The 16,680-nt window shown below is 56.8% G+C and overlaps 6 protein-coding genes across 6 annotated transcripts; 3 read left to right on the top strand and 3 right to left on the bottom strand.

Annotated features, from left to right (window-relative positions):
• Window positions 1-458: 458 nt before the first annotated feature.
• msh2 lies at window positions 459-3,458 on the bottom strand (the record flags this gene model as incomplete). The annotated part of the gene is made up of 5 exons (XM_066780967.1): window positions 459-1,549; window positions 1,601-1,772; window positions 1,822-2,082; window positions 2,132-3,253; window positions 3,303-3,458. The coding sequence occupies 5 exons, from the start codon at window positions 3,456-3,458 to the stop codon at window positions 459-461; spliced, it is 2,802 nt and encodes a 933-aa protein (XP_066628913.1).
• A 2,463-nt stretch (window positions 3,459-5,921) lies between these two features.
• SLS55_009568 (uncharacterized protein) lies at window positions 5,922-7,201 on the top strand (the record flags this gene model as incomplete). The annotated part of the gene is made up of 2 exons (XM_066780966.1): window positions 5,922-6,486; window positions 6,690-7,201. 2 exons carry the CDS (start codon window positions 5,922-5,924, stop codon window positions 7,199-7,201), a joined length of 1,077 nt encoding a protein of 358 aa, XP_066628912.1.
• A 103-nt stretch (window positions 7,202-7,304) lies between these two features.
• RMT2 (Arginine N-methyltransferase 2) lies at window positions 7,305-8,706 on the bottom strand (the record flags this gene model as incomplete). The annotated part of the gene is made up of 2 exons (XM_066780965.1): window positions 7,305-7,460; window positions 7,531-8,706. The coding sequence occupies 2 exons, from the start codon at window positions 8,704-8,706 to the stop codon at window positions 7,305-7,307; spliced, it is 1,332 nt and encodes a 443-aa protein (XP_066628911.1).
• A 2,015-nt stretch (window positions 8,707-10,721) lies between these two features.
• GYP1 (GTPase-activating protein) lies at window positions 10,722-12,708 on the bottom strand (the record flags this gene model as incomplete). Its single annotated transcript, XM_066780964.1, has 2 exons — window positions 10,722-12,407; window positions 12,700-12,708. 2 exons carry the CDS (start codon window positions 12,706-12,708, stop codon window positions 10,722-10,724), a joined length of 1,695 nt encoding a protein of 564 aa, XP_066628910.1.
• Window positions 12,709-13,253: 545 nt separating this feature from the next.
• On the top strand, window positions 13,254-13,620 carry SLS55_009565 (uncharacterized protein; the record flags this gene model as incomplete). Its single annotated transcript, XM_066780963.1, has 2 exons — window positions 13,254-13,297; window positions 13,356-13,620. 2 exons carry the CDS (start codon window positions 13,254-13,256, stop codon window positions 13,618-13,620), a joined length of 309 nt encoding a protein of 102 aa, XP_066628909.1.
• A 1,110-nt stretch (window positions 13,621-14,730) lies between these two features.
• SLS55_009564 (uncharacterized protein) lies at window positions 14,731-16,265 on the top strand (the record flags this gene model as incomplete). The annotated part of the gene is made up of 3 exons (XM_066780962.1): window positions 14,731-14,767; window positions 14,859-15,022; window positions 15,078-16,265. The coding sequence occupies 3 exons, from the start codon at window positions 14,731-14,733 to the stop codon at window positions 16,263-16,265; spliced, it is 1,389 nt and encodes a 462-aa protein (XP_066628908.1).
• Between the last annotated feature and the right edge of the window lie 415 nt (window positions 16,266-16,680).

Here is a 16,680-nt window from a genome sequence, read left to right as displayed (position 1 = left end):
CGAAGTCGAAGGAATCTTCTCTGCCTTCATCCAATAGCTAACTGTCTGATACTTCGTTCTTCCAAGTCACCTCATTCTTGGTCCGTGGGTAGTTGAAAGAAGATATCTGGACGCACATGTCAGGTGTAAAACCACGAAGTGAGTTCCCAGGTAGTAGGAATCAATTATCCAAGTAACCAGAATGCAAGACCTTCGATGGCTTATAATCTGACGAGGCTGAATTATTTCGCACCACACCTTGTCACTGTTCCGACGATGCGACCAGAAGTCCGAATACAAATATTCATTTTCCTCTATCCATCAATGGAAACCTTCGTCTCCGCAATCAGCTACACAGCAGCGAATATATAACGGACCTAGACCTTTTACCATGACCCACCCAAAACGCCATACGTACCCAGAGCCACAACAGAGCAGACCCCATCATTTCCACCATAATAAAGCACACATTTGTCTGCTCACAGCGCTCTCACGCGCTTGAAGAACGGATTCCGCATCAACTCCTCGTTGCCCTTCACCAGCTCCCTCATCTTCGCCACCCGCTCCTCCTTCCCGTTCAACCCCTCCTTCGCGCACTCTTCCTTCCACCTCAGCAGCATATCCTTCAACATCCTGCTACCCTCTTCAACCTCTGCCTTGCTCGCCTCCTCGCCCAGCGCGTTCGGATCCTCGTGTTTTCCGGAGAAGTCTTCGAGCTCGTCCGCCTTGCGTTTTGCCATGTTGACTACCTTTTGCGGGAAGCGGACCAGTTCCGCCACGTGGATGCCGAACGACTGATCGCAGACGCCCGGCTCCACCTTGTATAGTAGAGTGACCTCTCGCCTCTTTTCCGTCGCGGCGTCATCGTCGTCAACGTCCGCCATCGCCGTGTCCTGCTGGCGTTCGCCGATGTGGGCGACGACGTGCAGGTTCTGCACCTGCGGGTACGTGTCGACGAGCGCGGTGAGTTCGTGGAAATGCGTCGCGAATGCCGCAAACGCGCCAATCTCGCGCACGATGTGCTCCGAGATGGCCCAAGCCAGACCGAAACCGTCGTACGTGCTGGTGCCGCGGCCCAGCTCGTCGATGATGATTAGACTCTCGCGTGTCGCACTCTTCAGGATGTTTGCCGTCTCGAGCATCTCAGCCATGAAGGTCGATACGCCCTTGAGCGTGCTGTCGCTGGCGCCTACGCGCGCAAGGATGCTGTCGAAGATGGAAAGCTCGGCTTCGCTGCAAGGTACGAAGCACCCAACCTGAGCGAGCAAGGCGATGACGCCAATTTGACGAATGTACGTCGACTTACCACCCATGTTAGGGCCGGTGATGATGAGGAATTCGGACTCTCCGCGGACAAGAGAAACATCGTTTGTGATGAAAGAGATATCATCTTGCATTTCCATGCACGGGTGCCTTGCCTCCTTCAGGATTGTGTTGCCAGTTCCACGTTGGTTCATCTTGGGACGGACGTAGGCCGTGGGGGCGTGGACGGAAACATGAGCGAAGCTGACGATAACGTCTAGATGGGCAAGGATACCGGCAAGCCTCTCGATCACCGGGCAGTACGACGCTAAAGTGCATCAGCAATGAGGTCACGTTTTCTGAGGTCAATCAATCTTACCGGCCACATTAACCACCTCGTTGACGAGGCCTCGTTGTGTGCGGTTGTAGTTCTCTGACAGCTGGTCGAACTCTCTTCTCAGCTCTGCCATCTTCTCGGTGGTGAAATAGACGCCGTTCTTTTGCGTCGAGCATTCCTTGTATTGCTTCTTATTCCTAATGCAACCGGCTTCCTATGACGTCGTTAGCTACAAGACCCAAAACCACGACTTGCCTACTTACGTTGCGAGTCAAGCGGAAGCACCATCCGTGGACCTTGTGGTTCTCCAAGAATAGCTTCTTATCGGTATCCTGATCAAGGTCGTCGCCTACTTGCGAATGTTCAACGCTCATGCTCTTTCGGATCTTCTCCAGGCGTCTGCTGATGCTCCTAAGGTCCTCGTCGAACTCAGGTTTGATGATGAATTCATGGTTGTCCAGCGCCTCCAGGTCGACAGTAGTCTCGACCATCTCCTGAAGTTTGGACAAACTGTTGGAACATTCCTGGCGCATTGTCAGCAAAGCCATTTGGGGTAGTTGTTGGGGAACCTACAATCAGCTTTGCAGTGTATTCCGTGTCCAAAGGATCCTTGTATTGCTCATCCATGACACCCTCAAGGGTACCCAGGAAGCCCGGAAGACGAATGGCTACTTGGTATGCGCGCACGACATCCTCGAGATTTGCCATCTTACGCTGGAACTTCTTTGCTAGGCGGTAAAGGTCAGGGATCGACCGCAGATGCTCCTCTTGCATCGTTTGACGTAGCTCAGTATCCATCACAAAGGCTTCAACCAGCTGCTGTCGGCGTTCAATCTCCTTCACGTCCATGAGAGGCTGCTTGAGCCATTGGGCGAGGAGTCGACTACCGAGCGGTGTCTTGCAGTGATTCAATAGACCGTACAAGCTCATGGTCTTGGAGCCGTCGCGAGGACCCGGCATCAAGTTCAGCGCCTTCAAGGCTGCAGCATCAAGCTTCATGAACTGCGAAAGATCGTGCTGGTATAGCTGATACTGACCAAAGTTGGTCTGATCGGACATGACTCCCAGGTACCGGATCAGCGCCGCCGCCGAGCCCATAGCCAGCTTCAAGTCAGTCTGCGGTAGGGTGCCTGCAGCGCGTTCATCACGAAGCAAGCGGGAGAGGTCCTGATCAATGTCCTTTGTGCCAAAGTCGGCGGAGCTTCTCTCGGAAACAGCACAGCCACAGTTGTCGGCGATTGTCCTTAGTTTGGCCAATTCGGGGTCCTTACGTGAGCTGTCCGCTTGTATCAAGCACTCTCTCGCGCCTAGCTGGATGAGGAGGGATTCGAAGTTGGAGTAGAGGTCGTTATCGAGGAATTCGCTGACACCAAGCTCACGCACGCTGGCATCGGCGAAGCACACACCGACATGGCGTGCCTCGGAAGCCTTTGCCGTGATTTTGACAGACAGGATTATGGGAGCAGAGTCGAGCTGGCCTCCGAGATCCTCCTCAACGTCCTGCAAATTTCCAGGCGAGGCCTGCTTGGTGACCTTCCAATTCGAGCGACCGGTGGATTCCCATATCTCAATGCGCTTGCTTAGGCGGAATAGGGCTTCGCGGAGGAAATTGCGAAAGACGGTGACGGAGAGGGTGACGGATTCGAGGCCAGGCTCGCGACCAAGCTGGCGCAGCACTGACGTGGTTCGATATACCTATTCGCGCATCAGTATGGAGCTTTCATTGCCGAATATAGTAGCATACAGTGCGGGCAATGAATGTGGCATCGTCGCCGTGGGCAGTGTAGAAATCACCGCGGTCGAAAATGCGGACGGTGTCATCACTTTTCGTGGGCAGGTTGCGGAAGAACCTGATGAAACCGGTCTCGTCTTCGACCTTGAGCTCTGGACGGGAAGCCATGTTGATTGCCGGAGAGCGCAGCGATTGTGTTCTGCGGCGTCAATGGAGAGTGGGCGAGTCGGCGGGCGTGGCGACGATGCGACACGGCTTGCCGGGATACGCGACGCGCGCCGTGGACGCGTTCCCCCGGCCATAATTGGTGGCACGTGCACCGCCCGAGCTCCTCTTTGACCGCGACACTCCATCCATCTGTCTTTAAACCTACTCATCGGCTCTAGATCACAAAGAAAATAGCTCTGCCCGAAAAAGTGACATCACTTTTTAATACTTCATACGATGATTCCCCGTGAAGCCAACGATGACGCCACCCGTCACGCAAGAATGTACCGCATTTTGTCTGAACAAGTTTTCGTGATTTTTTGGAAAGTGCCCAGCTGGTTCGATTATCATCCATCTCGTTACTTTTCCGCCAGCCATATCACTCAAATGTTCACACCTTGCACACCCTCGTTGGAGACGGCCAGCGCACAGCCTGGAGACTATCATTAGCATTCCCATCGCAAGCCACTCCCATTCCTACGCCGTGAAACTCACCCTGCAAGTTATTGTCATACACCACCCGCATAACGGCATCCACATAGACCCCATGATCCTCCCCCTCATCCTCTTCCACTAGTACTCCATCGACCTTGACCCCCTTCCCCGCACTCGCCCTGCCCTCCGCCCTACCGCCGCCCCCACTGACACCGCCACCCCTTGCCACCCCCCCTACCGCCACCAGATTCACCCTCACAGCCGATCTCTCCAGGCCAGACATATCCTTCTGCACCACCGCCTTCAAATCCTTGAACACGGCTCTTAGCCCTGCCGCCGCCGCGCCCGATGCCAGCACACCCGGCCCCAACCCACCCTCCTCAACGTACGCCCGCGGTGCCAGGAAGAGAATGTGCCTTCCCGCGCGCGAAGCGCTGCCTCCATCACCCTCTTCCCTTGACGCTTTCACCCCAACAGCAGCAGAAGCAGCGGCCTTGAAATGATGGAAAGCTAAATGTACCGAGTACAGTACGGCGGTGACGCTGAGGTCCAGCGGAGCGGTCGGAGGAGGGCCCAAGGTGGGTGGGAAGCCGGGGACGGAAGGGGGGTTGGCGAGCCAGTCGAGCAGAGAATCGGTGGGCACGAAGGAGGGAGACGAAGCGGGAGGGAGGGTGTTGATGATTACAAGGGAGAGGGCGCCGGTTGGGGAGAAGGCGGAGGCGTGGGCGAAGGTTTCCGTTTGCGAGCGGAAAGAGGAAAGGGGGGTGTGGAGATACTGAACGCTGTTCGCGGGGAATGAATATTGGCTTGTGGTGAGAATGGGGCCATTTACGGAAGAGTAGTTTCGGGCGGCGGCGAGATGAGAGGGGACGTGATGTGGAGAAATCGCTTACTGTTTATTCTGGTTGATCAAGTCTAGCATCAGGCGTTGACCTTCGTTTGCGACGCTATCAGCGATAGTCACGTATGCGCTGCGTGTCGCATATTAGGTCCACTCCGTTCATCCTTGAAGGCCGCCGTGAGCTCACCCGGCATTGGCCAGCGCCGTTACGATCGCTGCGCCCACCCCTGTTGCTCCGCCTGTGACGAGCACGCCCTTTCCTTCGAGCGTCGAAGCGGTGTCGGGCGCCTCGAAATGGAGTGTGCCGTTCGAATGGTTTCCCTGCTCTTTCTCCGCCATGGCCAACTGTCGACCTTTTCACGTAGTCGGTACGGACGTCCGCTGTCAAGTGTCTGCGGGTGGGGTAGGGATGTGACCGGCCATCGCTCTTCTGACGAGGGGGACGTAAGTGAAGGCGGCAGAGTCAGTCGCGTGTTATTTCAATCTCCGCAGCCGTCGGCGTGGATCCCTAAGGCTTAGCGTATTCGGCGCCAGCCGCTGTGGCTTACCATTCGGCGCCGCGGAGATCATCTGGGCTCTGAAAAGCAAATACATGTATCGCACAGGCAAACTGCAATGAAGCAATTTGAGATATCCCATCGTTAGTAGGTTTCGGAGTTGTGCCGCATCGTGCAAGGCGGGGCTGACGAAACAGCGGCCAGCCACTCGCGTTGATTCCGGCCATCGGCGCGGCAGTGCAACCCGACGACTGTCCATCTCCCGACCTTACGTCATCGGGAAACGCCGCGCGCGACCCTGCCGGGCAGCAATCGATAAGAGGGCATGCACGCGAAAACTGGGATGACAGTTGCAGCGGACCAGGACAAGGGCTCGACAGGCACAGGTGCTGAAACAAGACTGACGGCGACGTCAGCGTGATCTCTGCTTCCTGAACCTTCTGCCAGCCCTGTGAGACGCCGTCCTCTTCCCAACCACCGCGTAGCCTCCCACGAGCTCCGCTTCTCAGATTCCTATCGCAACACTATTGCTGGCTCGCGCAAGCCATTGGACGCTCTCTGAGGACCCACGGCCCCAAGCGACGAGCTCAAACACTTCCAGGCTTCCAGGCCTCTCCGCGCCGACGACTAGACCAAACCACCACCGCAAATATGAACGGCGCCACAGCCGGCTTCCTTTCCTTCAACAAGAAGCCGCCCCAGCTCCACGTCTGCGGCGAGGACGACGAGTTCGACCCGGCCATGCTGCGCTTCTTCCGCGACGAGCGCTTCGACGTGACGCTGCACTCGCTCGCGTCCGGGCGCGCCGCCTTCGTCTCCTCGATCTCGTCCGTCGCCGACTCGCTCGAGCTGGGCGAATACTACGCCATCGTCGCCTTCGGCGCCGCCGCCACCGTCTGCCTGCAGCTGGCCCAGAAGCCCATGCCGCGCCTGAGCGCCATGGTCGTCTACTACCCGGACAACCTCCCGTCGCCCAACTTCAAGTACCCCACCCAGCTGCCGCTCGTCATGCACCTCGCCGGCGCGCAGACCGTCGGCGGCGCCACCATGAAGACGTACTACTACCGCGGCACCGAGCCCGGTTTCGCCGAGATGGACTTGGCCGAGTACGAGCCCGTCGCGGCCGGGCTGGCGTGGAGTAGGACGCTGGGGACGGTGCGGAAGGGGCTCAACCTCAATGTGGATTTGGAGAGCGTGTGGGAGGAACACCTGCAGCGTAAGCGGCCTTTGCTCTCCTCATGTTTAGTTGAAGCGCTGGGTATGGTGCTGGTGCTGGTGCTGGTTCTGTTACGGGGAATCAGGGCCGCATTGTTGAAGCAGCTCGCGCGCACGCATTCAGTATCAATTGCATTCGTAGAAACTTTTCATTTCACTAGGCGGATGGATGAGCTGATGAATTTCTCTCTCGCGCGCTCGCAGACAAGTATCAGAACAGGGACGCGGCCAAGACCATGGCCACGATGATTCCGCAACCCTACGTCAACCACGTCCCGACTGCCACCGGCGGCGTCGGCCGCGGCGACCTAATGCGCTTCTACCGCGACTTCTTCCTCCCCAACATCCCGCCCTCGATGAAGATCCGCCTCATCTCGCGCACCGCCGGCGTCGACCGCGTCGTCGACGAGATGGTCGTCTCTTTCCGGCACACGCACGAGATGCCGTGGATCCTGCCCGACGTGCCGCCCACCAACAAGCCCGTGGAGGTAGCTATGGTCAGCGTCGTGAACATTCGCGGCGGGAAGCTCGTGCACGAGAAGGTGTACTGGGACCAGGCCAGTGTCCTGGTGCAGATCGGCTTGCTGGACCCGAACATCGTCCCCAAGCACATGAAACAGAAGGGATTGGAGCAGCTGCCAATCATCGACGACAATGCCAAGAAGGTGTTGGATGAGGAGGCCATACCCAGCAATGAGCTGCTCGACAAGTGGTAATCATAAGGGGGCAAAGCAGCGGCAGCAATTTTGATAATGGGGGAATTTCATCTTCTGCCCATGCAGAGCGCCTACGCCGGAACGATTGGAGAGTAGTGACAGTTCAACCGATGAACTTACAGGTAGGAAGTCTGTAGGTGTCAAGCACCCAGTACTTCCGCCTGACGCCCTCCCACTCGCCGTTCGCGTCGAGGTCCGGGATGGGAATCTCTTCCCACTCCGTGTCGAACCCGGCTTCGAAGAGGTCCAGCTCCACAACCTACGAGAGAAGGACATGTTAGATGTGTACGTATGTAGATAATGATAGTGTATGTAGTCAATCGGCTTACCTTCGAGTAGACATCGTAGCAGATCTTCCTGTCCGCGCCCAGGCCGTTGAAGAAGCCGAACCTTCCCTCTGAGTCAAGCAGGCCAATGACATGCTCGCTGAAGAATTCGCGGAGCGCCTTGTAGTCTTCGGCAAATGTGTCGAAATAGATGGCGTCGAAGGTGATGTTCTGGCCCACGAGGTCCTCGACCACGTCTTGCCACTTGCCCTCGTGCACAGAAACTCCCTTCTTCTCTGTCCAACCCTCGTCCTTCATGCGTTTCACCACTGCCGGGTGTGCCTCGATGATGTGGTGCTCGGCCGGCTGCTTCCCCTGGATGATCCTGTCGATGATGCCCATACCGTGACCGACATTGAGCACGCGCAGGCCTTCCTTCGGCAGCAGCAGATCCGCACTGCGCTGCATAATGGATGTCTCCCACGCCATCATCACGCCGTTCTTATCCGCGTCGAGTAGCCGGTCCCCCTCAAAGGTCAGATCCGACGCCAGGTACTCGGCACTCTTGACCTCCGGATTCGCCGGAGCACCCTCCTCTTTCTCGCTCTCCTTCTCGGCCCCCTCTTCCACAGCCTCGACCACAACGCCCGACGCACTCAGGTCCTCGCCCTTGCCGCTCTCGTCCTGCACCATCTCATATCCTTCCAACCCCTCACCCTCCACCACCTGTATCTCTTCGCCGTCGCCCTCCTCCTCATCCTCATCACTCTCAGACTCCCCGCCGCCACCCAGGATCTGGTACTCATCCAGCCGGCTCAGCAGTAGCTCCGCCCTTACACCAGCGTCGACAAACAGCTCATAAAGCTCTTTCAGCCCCAAGCGCGCCGCAATGCAGCCGGGCGTTTCGCCGTTGTTGTCCAAGTCGTTCCAGATGGCTCCGTTGGCCATCAAGACCTTGATCGTGTGGACCGCCTTGTCCAGGTCTTCCGCGCTAGGCTGGGGCTTCTCGCCATTCTGCGTGTTTTCTTTTCCAGCTCCTGCCTTCTCCTCCTCGTCGTCTTCGGGCTCGGGCTCGAAGGCGGCGACGGCGGCGTGCAGAGGTGTGAAGCCCGTGTCCTCGTCCTGAACGTTGGCGGACGTGTTGCGCAGCAGGTCGCGCAGCGCGGGGACGTCGTGGTTGGTGGCGGCGAGGAGAATCGAGTGCGTGGAGAGGTCGGTGTCGATTTCCATGCCCTCCATTGTTGCGGTTGGTTGTCCCTTCTTATGGGGGAATTTGGGATAGAAAGACTGAGTATCGGGTGAGGTGTGGATGAAGGAGAATATGGTGCAGAAATTCTTGACCAGTGCGGGGAAACGTCGGTTGGATCCGCGTTTAGTTTTTGGTGGGTTTGTGCGACAGTGCATGGGTTGGAGTTTATTGCGACGACAGCGCGACGGAAAGCTTACCCGGCGATCTGTTGGGTTCTCGGAGCAAACACTTCAGAATCACTCGTAGTCTTGGGTAGAAACCACCGTTATATCTCGTCGCTTTGAATCAACCAAGTTCCTATACATGCAAATCAACCTGGCCATTTGTTAAAGATCGACACTATAGCAGGAGCTTAAACTCGAGATCGCATCGTTCCATTTCTGGACTGTCTGAAGTATCATCATTTTTAGGTGATGGTATCCGTAGAAATTGGTGCATAAGCCCCACCATTACATAAGCCCCACCCCCACCCCTCATACATCCTCCGCCAGCAAAACCACCATAAGCCCTAGGGCTTATACACCAATTTCTACGGGTAAGTTGACTGCTAGACATCGAAGCGCAAAGCTCTAGATGAGAATAAATAGGTAACGGGGCCCAGAGTCCGAAATATGAAAAAAGTTGGAACAATGTGTTGATTGGAGTTCGGAGCGGCAACTGCTGCCTCTAGCTTTGGCAGGCGCATGTCTCGCTGTCGGGTAGTCATTGGGTTTGATACAGCCAGCTACTCTGCAGCACGCTAATGCACCTAGTGCAAACGCCCGCTGCCGGCGAGCATCTCGTCTCGTTTCCTCTACCACCACCACCCCACGAATGGTCTGGAAACACCTGATCTTCCAGATCCTAATTTTGGTCGCTCACGCGCATTACTAGACCACCAAAGCCTCCACAGCATGGTCACTACCAGACGCACTGCCAAAAACGGCGGCACCGCCGCTGCCGCCCTCGACGCCAACACACCCGCCCTGCGTGCCGCCCAGCGCGAGCTAAAAGCCAAAGCCATTCTTAGCGTCCGGCTCGCCAAACTCGAACCCATCATTACCAAGATCGTCCAGACCAGGAAGCTAGTCGTCGAAGACCTCGCCTCCGCCATTAGAAAATTGGACGAAGGCGAGAGCGGCAATTTCAGGCGGGAATGCGTTCGGCGCGGCCTCGAGTTGGTGCACCACCAGACCATTAATTTGTCGTCCCCTGGAACCTGTGGACTCGCGTGGGGGACCACTGCAATCGCCTTGGGGATCTACGAGAATATGGTGAAGAACAAGGAGAAGGTGGAGAAGGAGTGGAAGAGGTTGAGTGAACGTCTGCGCTTGGTACGGGAGAGGAGAAAGTGTGCTATTAGGTGTGTGAAAGTACTGAAGGCTTGCTTGGTAGAGGTTCGGAGGAGGCAGCAAACGAAGAACCGAAGGCTTGTCGCTGCGTCAAAAGAAAGGGAGAACCTTGGCGATGTTTGATGGGATATGCGTCACCGAACAGTCCGTTCTGACGAGTCACGAAACTGGAGATATTCGACGAGGTATGGCTACAAAGCGATCCGTTCGGGAATGTTTTAGGCCACATACTGATTTTGACTGTTACCAAGAAGTGATAGGCCCATTGTTCGTACGCTGAGCAGCAAAAGCAACAAGTGCTTTATTACTAGAGGCTCGCCGTTCGATAGCAATGAGAGGTCCCTTAGTGGTATTACGTGTAGGAAAAAAAGTTTGCCATCGTGGTCCTTCTCATATCATCTACGATCCTTTAGCTTCACTTTGCGTTCCATCGGAGAGCAAATCTGCTATGGTCCATCGCTCTTGATCGACAAGACTTACAATTACAATATTACTAAACTTCGTTGCGTCTCTTTGTGATTTTTCCGTGAGGTATCAAAAGAAGCGTCAAAACAGTGCGAATCAGGCCCACTTCATCCAAAAGCACCGTTTTCCACACCCACGCCCCATATCGCACACCTTTTGATGGCACAGGTTTAAGTCAAACGCCTTATTCTCCATGCAGGTTGTCAAAATCAACCAGGACCCATCCCAACCATACCGTTCCCAACCTTCGTACTCTGTCCCTTCAGGTGCGCGCTGCTACCTCTGAATAGACTTTGCCAGATGAAAGCTTCACTGAGAAGAAGTTCAATGTCCTTCTCAGTCCAACTACGAGTAGGTAGACTTTGGAGGAACATCATGATCTCCTGAAAATCCATCTTGACGAGTTGGTCCGACCACTTGACTAAAAAGGCAGCGCAAACGTAGAGGTGAAAGTCTGAGAAACCCCGCTCTTCGGCCTGTACGAGTTCCACGTCAGTAAAGTGTAGTTCAGCAACAAGCGCAGTGTACTGAACTGGACATACCAAGTATGTATCCCACATCCTTATGGTGTTCTTTACGCTGATTTCGCGCATGAGCAGACAGTTCATCCAGCGGAAGCTGAATTGAATGAACTCAACTCCCTCCCTCTCGAGATGCGTCGCCAAGGTCTTGTCAATCCTTGTCGTGAGGTCACGCAGACTGGCGACTTGTCGTTGAATGCCTGGTTGTGCGAAGATGTAGTTGTCCTGAATGCCGTCCAGCAGCTTTGTGAGACACCAGAAAGAGTCCGCTTCAACAGCATCCAGTACCGCTTTGGGCAACTGACCTGGGTCCATTCCGGATTCTATGTCTGGGTCCGTGATATATGCGCCCAGAAACACTTGCCAGAAGGGTGTCACCAGATCATTGATTCCTTGAACGTAGCCACTGGCTGGGTGCCTGATGGCCCAGACGTAGAGGATACGTTCGAGAGATCTTTGAGTTGCTTCATAACTGTAGAGCTCAAGGTGCGGGTTCGTGCGGGGTACGTCGATGCTGATCTGGTGCCAGATAGCTTCGTCCAAGCCTCGGCCGCGCCCTTTGCTTGACGCCACGGATGGCGTCATTCCAATCTCGCTGGTTGCAGTCGATTTTTCAAAAGCCTGTCTTACAGCTTCCAGGTATTCCTTCCTCTTCCTTTCCAATGTAGTGACGCGGCGTTCGCTGCTCGCAGGGAGGTATCCAAGCAAAAGCTGCCAGGTCATTGACCGCACCTCGACCGGTATCCCAGACCAAGCTGTTGAACGTAGATCTGGTAGCGTGATGGTACTGGACTGCAGGATACGCTTGAACTTGTTGATGCGACCAATGCGCGCCGAATGTTCTTCAACCTCCTTCTGCGGCGCACCCTGTGGGAGCACAGGATGCGCTATGAGGTGCAGTGCATTTGCCGGGTCGCGGAGGATGTCTTTGTATTGAGGCCGCAGAATCTTCCCAACGGTGGGCTTTGCGGTGGGGTACAATGGGATCGTATTCCCGCTGCGCTCTTCGGCAATGTCGCCGCTGTTCATTCTCCAGTGTGCCGACCCAAAGTCAGATCCGAGCGGGCTGGTGAGGGAGTTGCTGGAACCCCCGGGGTCTTTTCCTTTGTTGAGCGGTTTCCGTTTGCCTTTTCTTCGCATGCTGGCGATGCTTGGCAAGCCGAATTCGTCCTCATCGTCATCAAATGTGATCTCCGGCTCCTCGTCGTCATCCTCATCTTCCTCGGCCTCTGGATCATTGTTGGATTGGAGGTATGAGAACGGCTTTTGGTTGGAATGCATGGTGGGGCCGGCGCGGCTGGTGGGCGGGCTTTCATGGCCGTACGACTTCTTCGAGTTGGGCGAGCTCGAAAGGGAGCTAGCACTGAGCATGAGCTTCCAAGTCAAGGCTTGCAGGGGTGGGGCTCATTACAGCGAATCGAAGCGCAGGATGTCGGTGTGGGAGTATGACGCGCCGACTACTTTCTTGCTGTCATAGCTCTTGGCGGCGCCGGAGCTGTTTCGCCAGAAAGGGGAGGCAGAGCTGTGTGGTGTGTTAGCAGAGATGCTTCGAGTGCAGGCGAGGGCAGCGGTACCCGGAACGGTCTGAAGTGCCAAGGGCGACGGGGTTAGCCAATGCGACGGCTGCTGAGGGCGCGGGGATGGGTGGCAGCTGTTACGAACCGACCTGGACCATTTCCTTGCGTCGCGCGGGTCAGCGGTGGTGGGGGAGGAACGGGCGGCGGGCGCGAGGGGAGCGGGTACCTGCTGCTGCTTCTTGCCAGCCATTTGGGGCGAGATGGGTGAGGTGACGGAGGTCACGCAGGAATCTGGGACCGGAGCTGTTACTGCTCTGCTGCTCTCCAGGCGCGCCGGGGCCTCGAGTTGCCGCCGCCAGCCAGCTCGCCAAGCCCTAAGACCCGCCGCCCGCGGAAACGCCGCTCCTGCCCTAATCGCCCACCTCCTCTTCCAACCTCCGCGCTGTCCCTCTGCCACAGCCATCCCACACCACGACGCTGTGTCCGCGCTCCCTTAGCTCCACCGCCTCCGCCCATCGAGCCCGCTGACCTTGCTGCTTGCCTGAGCGTCAGCTCGCCTGCACCACCCCCGCCGAGCAAACACACCTTCGATCGCGTCACGCGCAGCGACTGCCTCGCCCTGCCGGTGCGGAACTAGCTGCGCGCTGGCCTCGGCCCCCCTCCCGCTTCTCACCTTCGTCCCTCCGTCGCCATTCCGCCCAACATGGCCGAGCCCGAGGAGCTCGACGAGGATCTCTTCGCCGATCTGTACGTTTTTCCCGCCAGATCTGCTGCGCGAAATCTCTGTCTGACGCTCTCACTTCAGCTACGAGAACGACGAGGCCCCTTCTAAGCCCGCACATTCCTCTGCTCCTGCCGCCCAGCCTGTGCCGTCTGCGCCTGAGCCCGCACAGGTGCCCATTCCAACCATTGAACACCACCAGGGCTTCCACCAAAATGGCGGAGCTGGAGGTGCTGGCGATGGCGACGTGAACATGAATGGCGGTGACCACCAGGCTGGCCACCACGACCATTCCGGCGGCCACGGACACGAGCAGCCGAGCGGCATTGGCATCAAAGAAGACGGGTAAGTTGACTATTTTGCTCATTCCAGCGTCCGTGCTTTTCCCACATGTCACAACATCAAACAAGGTAAGCGGAACGAGTCGGTCTTCCGGATTTCGAAGTCTTGGGGGCGTTTTGTATCAAGCCCTGAGCGCGGATTCTACGCTGTCCCGGCTGCGAAGTACGCATGGATTATAGCGTGGCCACGTAATGATGTATTCGGGCATGGAAAATTCGGGACAAACTCCACTTTCCAATTTTGCAATGCGCCACTCTGCGCCCCTCGGAATGAAGAGCTGGGTAGGAGCGCGAGAAAAACAAGCCCGATGATTGGAACGGGGATGGGACGGTCTCTGGCGGAAATCACAGTGGCATCGGCCACGCTTGGCCTCCTCGCTCAATTCGCGCGCAGAGGCACGCCTGTTTGGCTTGTCTTGCATCAGCATCCCTGGGATGAATCACGGGAAGAGATAACAAGCGCGTTGTTGAGGAACGCCGGAAACTGGCATACAACAGCTTCGATCACCATTTAATGCTCGTCGTCAGCCGCAAATCAGCCCAATCTGCTACCTTTAGGAGCGTAGCTTCTTGTCGAGATAATCTCCATAGAGCCAGCGAGGATAGCTTCGAGCAGGTAGATGGGACTGGAGCGTCACTCTCCGTCACCGGGGTCTGAAGCTACCGGCGCCTAGCACTCGGTTCGTAGCAAAACACAGACGCTTCCTGCCGAACATCAGTGTGCTCTTGCGACGATAGGCCGTGGTGGCGGCGTCGAGTCCACGGCGGTTCAACTTCAGCCCAGCTGGACAGTATCAATCAGCAAAGAGCTATGGCGAAACGCAAATCGGCTTCCGTCCGGCGTCAACGAGAATCCCGTAATACGACGACCTGCACGTCCAGAATTTGCCGGCAACCATCTCAACAGCAGACCCAAGGCCCGCATCACAGATTTCCTCGCCGGGCCCATGTTCGCGACGCTTGACACTTGCAAGAAAAGACGAGAACTTCGAAGACCGACTCGATCCGCTTGCCGCTCTCCGCTCTCCGCTCCACTGCCCTCATTTCTTTGCTTGTTCGAGCATCACTGCTTTGCCGTACTTTTCAATGGCCGACGAACTGACCGGTTCCTTAGTAAAATGTTCATTGGTGGGCTGAACTGGGAGACCACGGATCGTGAGTAGTCCTGATACGATGCCCTGTGCTTCAGGCAGGGGCTGCTCCAAGCAAGTGGGATTCCAAGTCGTGCTGACACTTCCACCTTCAGAATCGCTACGTGACTACTTCTCGCAGTTCGGTGAAGTCGCTGAATGCACTGTTATGCGTGATGGCGCCACTGGCCGGTCGCGTGGTTTTGGTTTCCTTACCTTCAAGGATCCCAAGACGGTCAACATTGTCATGGTGAAAGAGCACTACCTTGACGGCAAGATTGTGAGTATTGCATGATCCAACGATCCAAGAATTACTAAGTAACAGACTTCCGTAGATTGACCCGAAGCGTGCGATTCCTCGCGAGGAACAGGAAAAGACGGCAAAGATCTTCGTCGGTGGTGTCAGCCAGGAGGCCACCGAGCAAGACTTCAAGTCCTTCTTTGAGCAGTTTGGGCGCGTCATCGATGCCACTCTCATGATGGACAAGGACACGGGCCGCCCCCGTGGCTTCGGATTCGTCACCTTCGATGGCGAGGCGGCTGTCGATGCCTGTCTTCAGGGCCCGCTCGCCATTCTCGGCAAGCCCATCGAGGTCAAGCGCGCCCAGCCCCGCGGTAACCTGAAAGACAACGACGACGATAGAGGCGGAAAGTTCGGCCGTCGTGGCGACAAGTTCGGCAACCGTGATGGCGGTGGTTTCGACAACCAACAAAACCAGCAGCAGGGCCCCCAGGGTATGCCCAACGGCATGAGCCCGGCTATGATGGCGCAGTACTGGCAGCGCATGCAACAGTACTTCGCTATGATGCAGCAACAGATGGCGGCCAGCATGCAAGGTGGACAGCAGATGAACCCCATGATGGGCGGGCCAGGTGGCCAGATGAACCCCCAGATGATGCAGCAGATGATGGCCATGCAACAGATGAGAGCCAACGGCACCATGTCTCCGACGGGCAGCCCCGTCCCGCCGGGCACCCCGATGCAGAATGGCATGAACCCTATGATGCAGCAGCAGATGCCGCAAGGCCAGATGGGTCCTGGTGCTATGGGTTCTCCCGGTTTCCAAGGTGGGCCAGCCGCTGCCGCAGCCGCTAGTATGATGGCTGCAGCTAACCGTCCGGGTTTCAACGCTCAAGAGCAGCTCGCATTCGAGCAACAGAAATATGAGCAGCAGCAGGCGCGCCGCATGCAGGTGGGCGCGTACGGGCAGGGCAGCGGCTACAACCAAGGCGGACCGACCAGCTGGGAGGGCATGTACGACGACGTCCCGCAGCCCAACATGCCGGCGAACGGCCCGCAGGCTGGTGCTGCCCGCGGTGGCTTCACGCCCAGAGGTGGATTCGGCACGCCGAGGGGAGGAGGTGTTGCTCGTGGACAGGCCACTACGCCGCCGGTGCAGCCCAGCAATGCACCTGCAAACGCTCCGACCGGGCCCAAGAACGCCGGCAAGCCGGGCGCGAACTACCGCGGCGGTGGGCGGGGGTCGCACAGGGGATTCCACCCGTACGCGCGGAACGGCTAAGCTGTCGACGTTGTGCTTGGCAGTGCTTGCCCGGCTGCAAACGTTTCCACCGAATTCACATGTCACCAGTCGGCGTCGGCGAATTGATGACATGAGCGTTACGACAGACCTTGTCCGTTGCCTCGATTTCATCAGCTCTCTTTAAGTCCAGGATGGTAATGGGTTTGATCGGTTTCTTTCCTCGACTGCACTAAAATCTCAGATGCGCGAAAAGACTCGAGTTCAGGGTAACGTCGCGGCCAGCTCGGTCTCTGGTCGAAGAAGCGGGGGTCCTGTCACAACGACCAGGGCTCGTTCCGACGGAAACGGCCTTTTTTTGCTTCTCATCTCACAGGCTGCTCTTTTTGCATGTATACTACGCTAGGCGGTTTACTCTTCCTGCTTTATGTCCACGCCGTTTTCTTGCTCTTCCTGG

Source organism: Diplodia seriata, assembly GCF_021436955.1.
Source record: "Diplodia seriata strain FDS-637 chromosome Unknown scaffold_10, whole genome shotgun sequence".
NCBI lineage: Eukaryota > Fungi > Ascomycota > Dothideomycetes > Botryosphaeriales > Botryosphaeriaceae > Diplodia > Diplodia seriata.
This window is presented reverse-complemented; position numbering and strand designations above follow the sequence as displayed.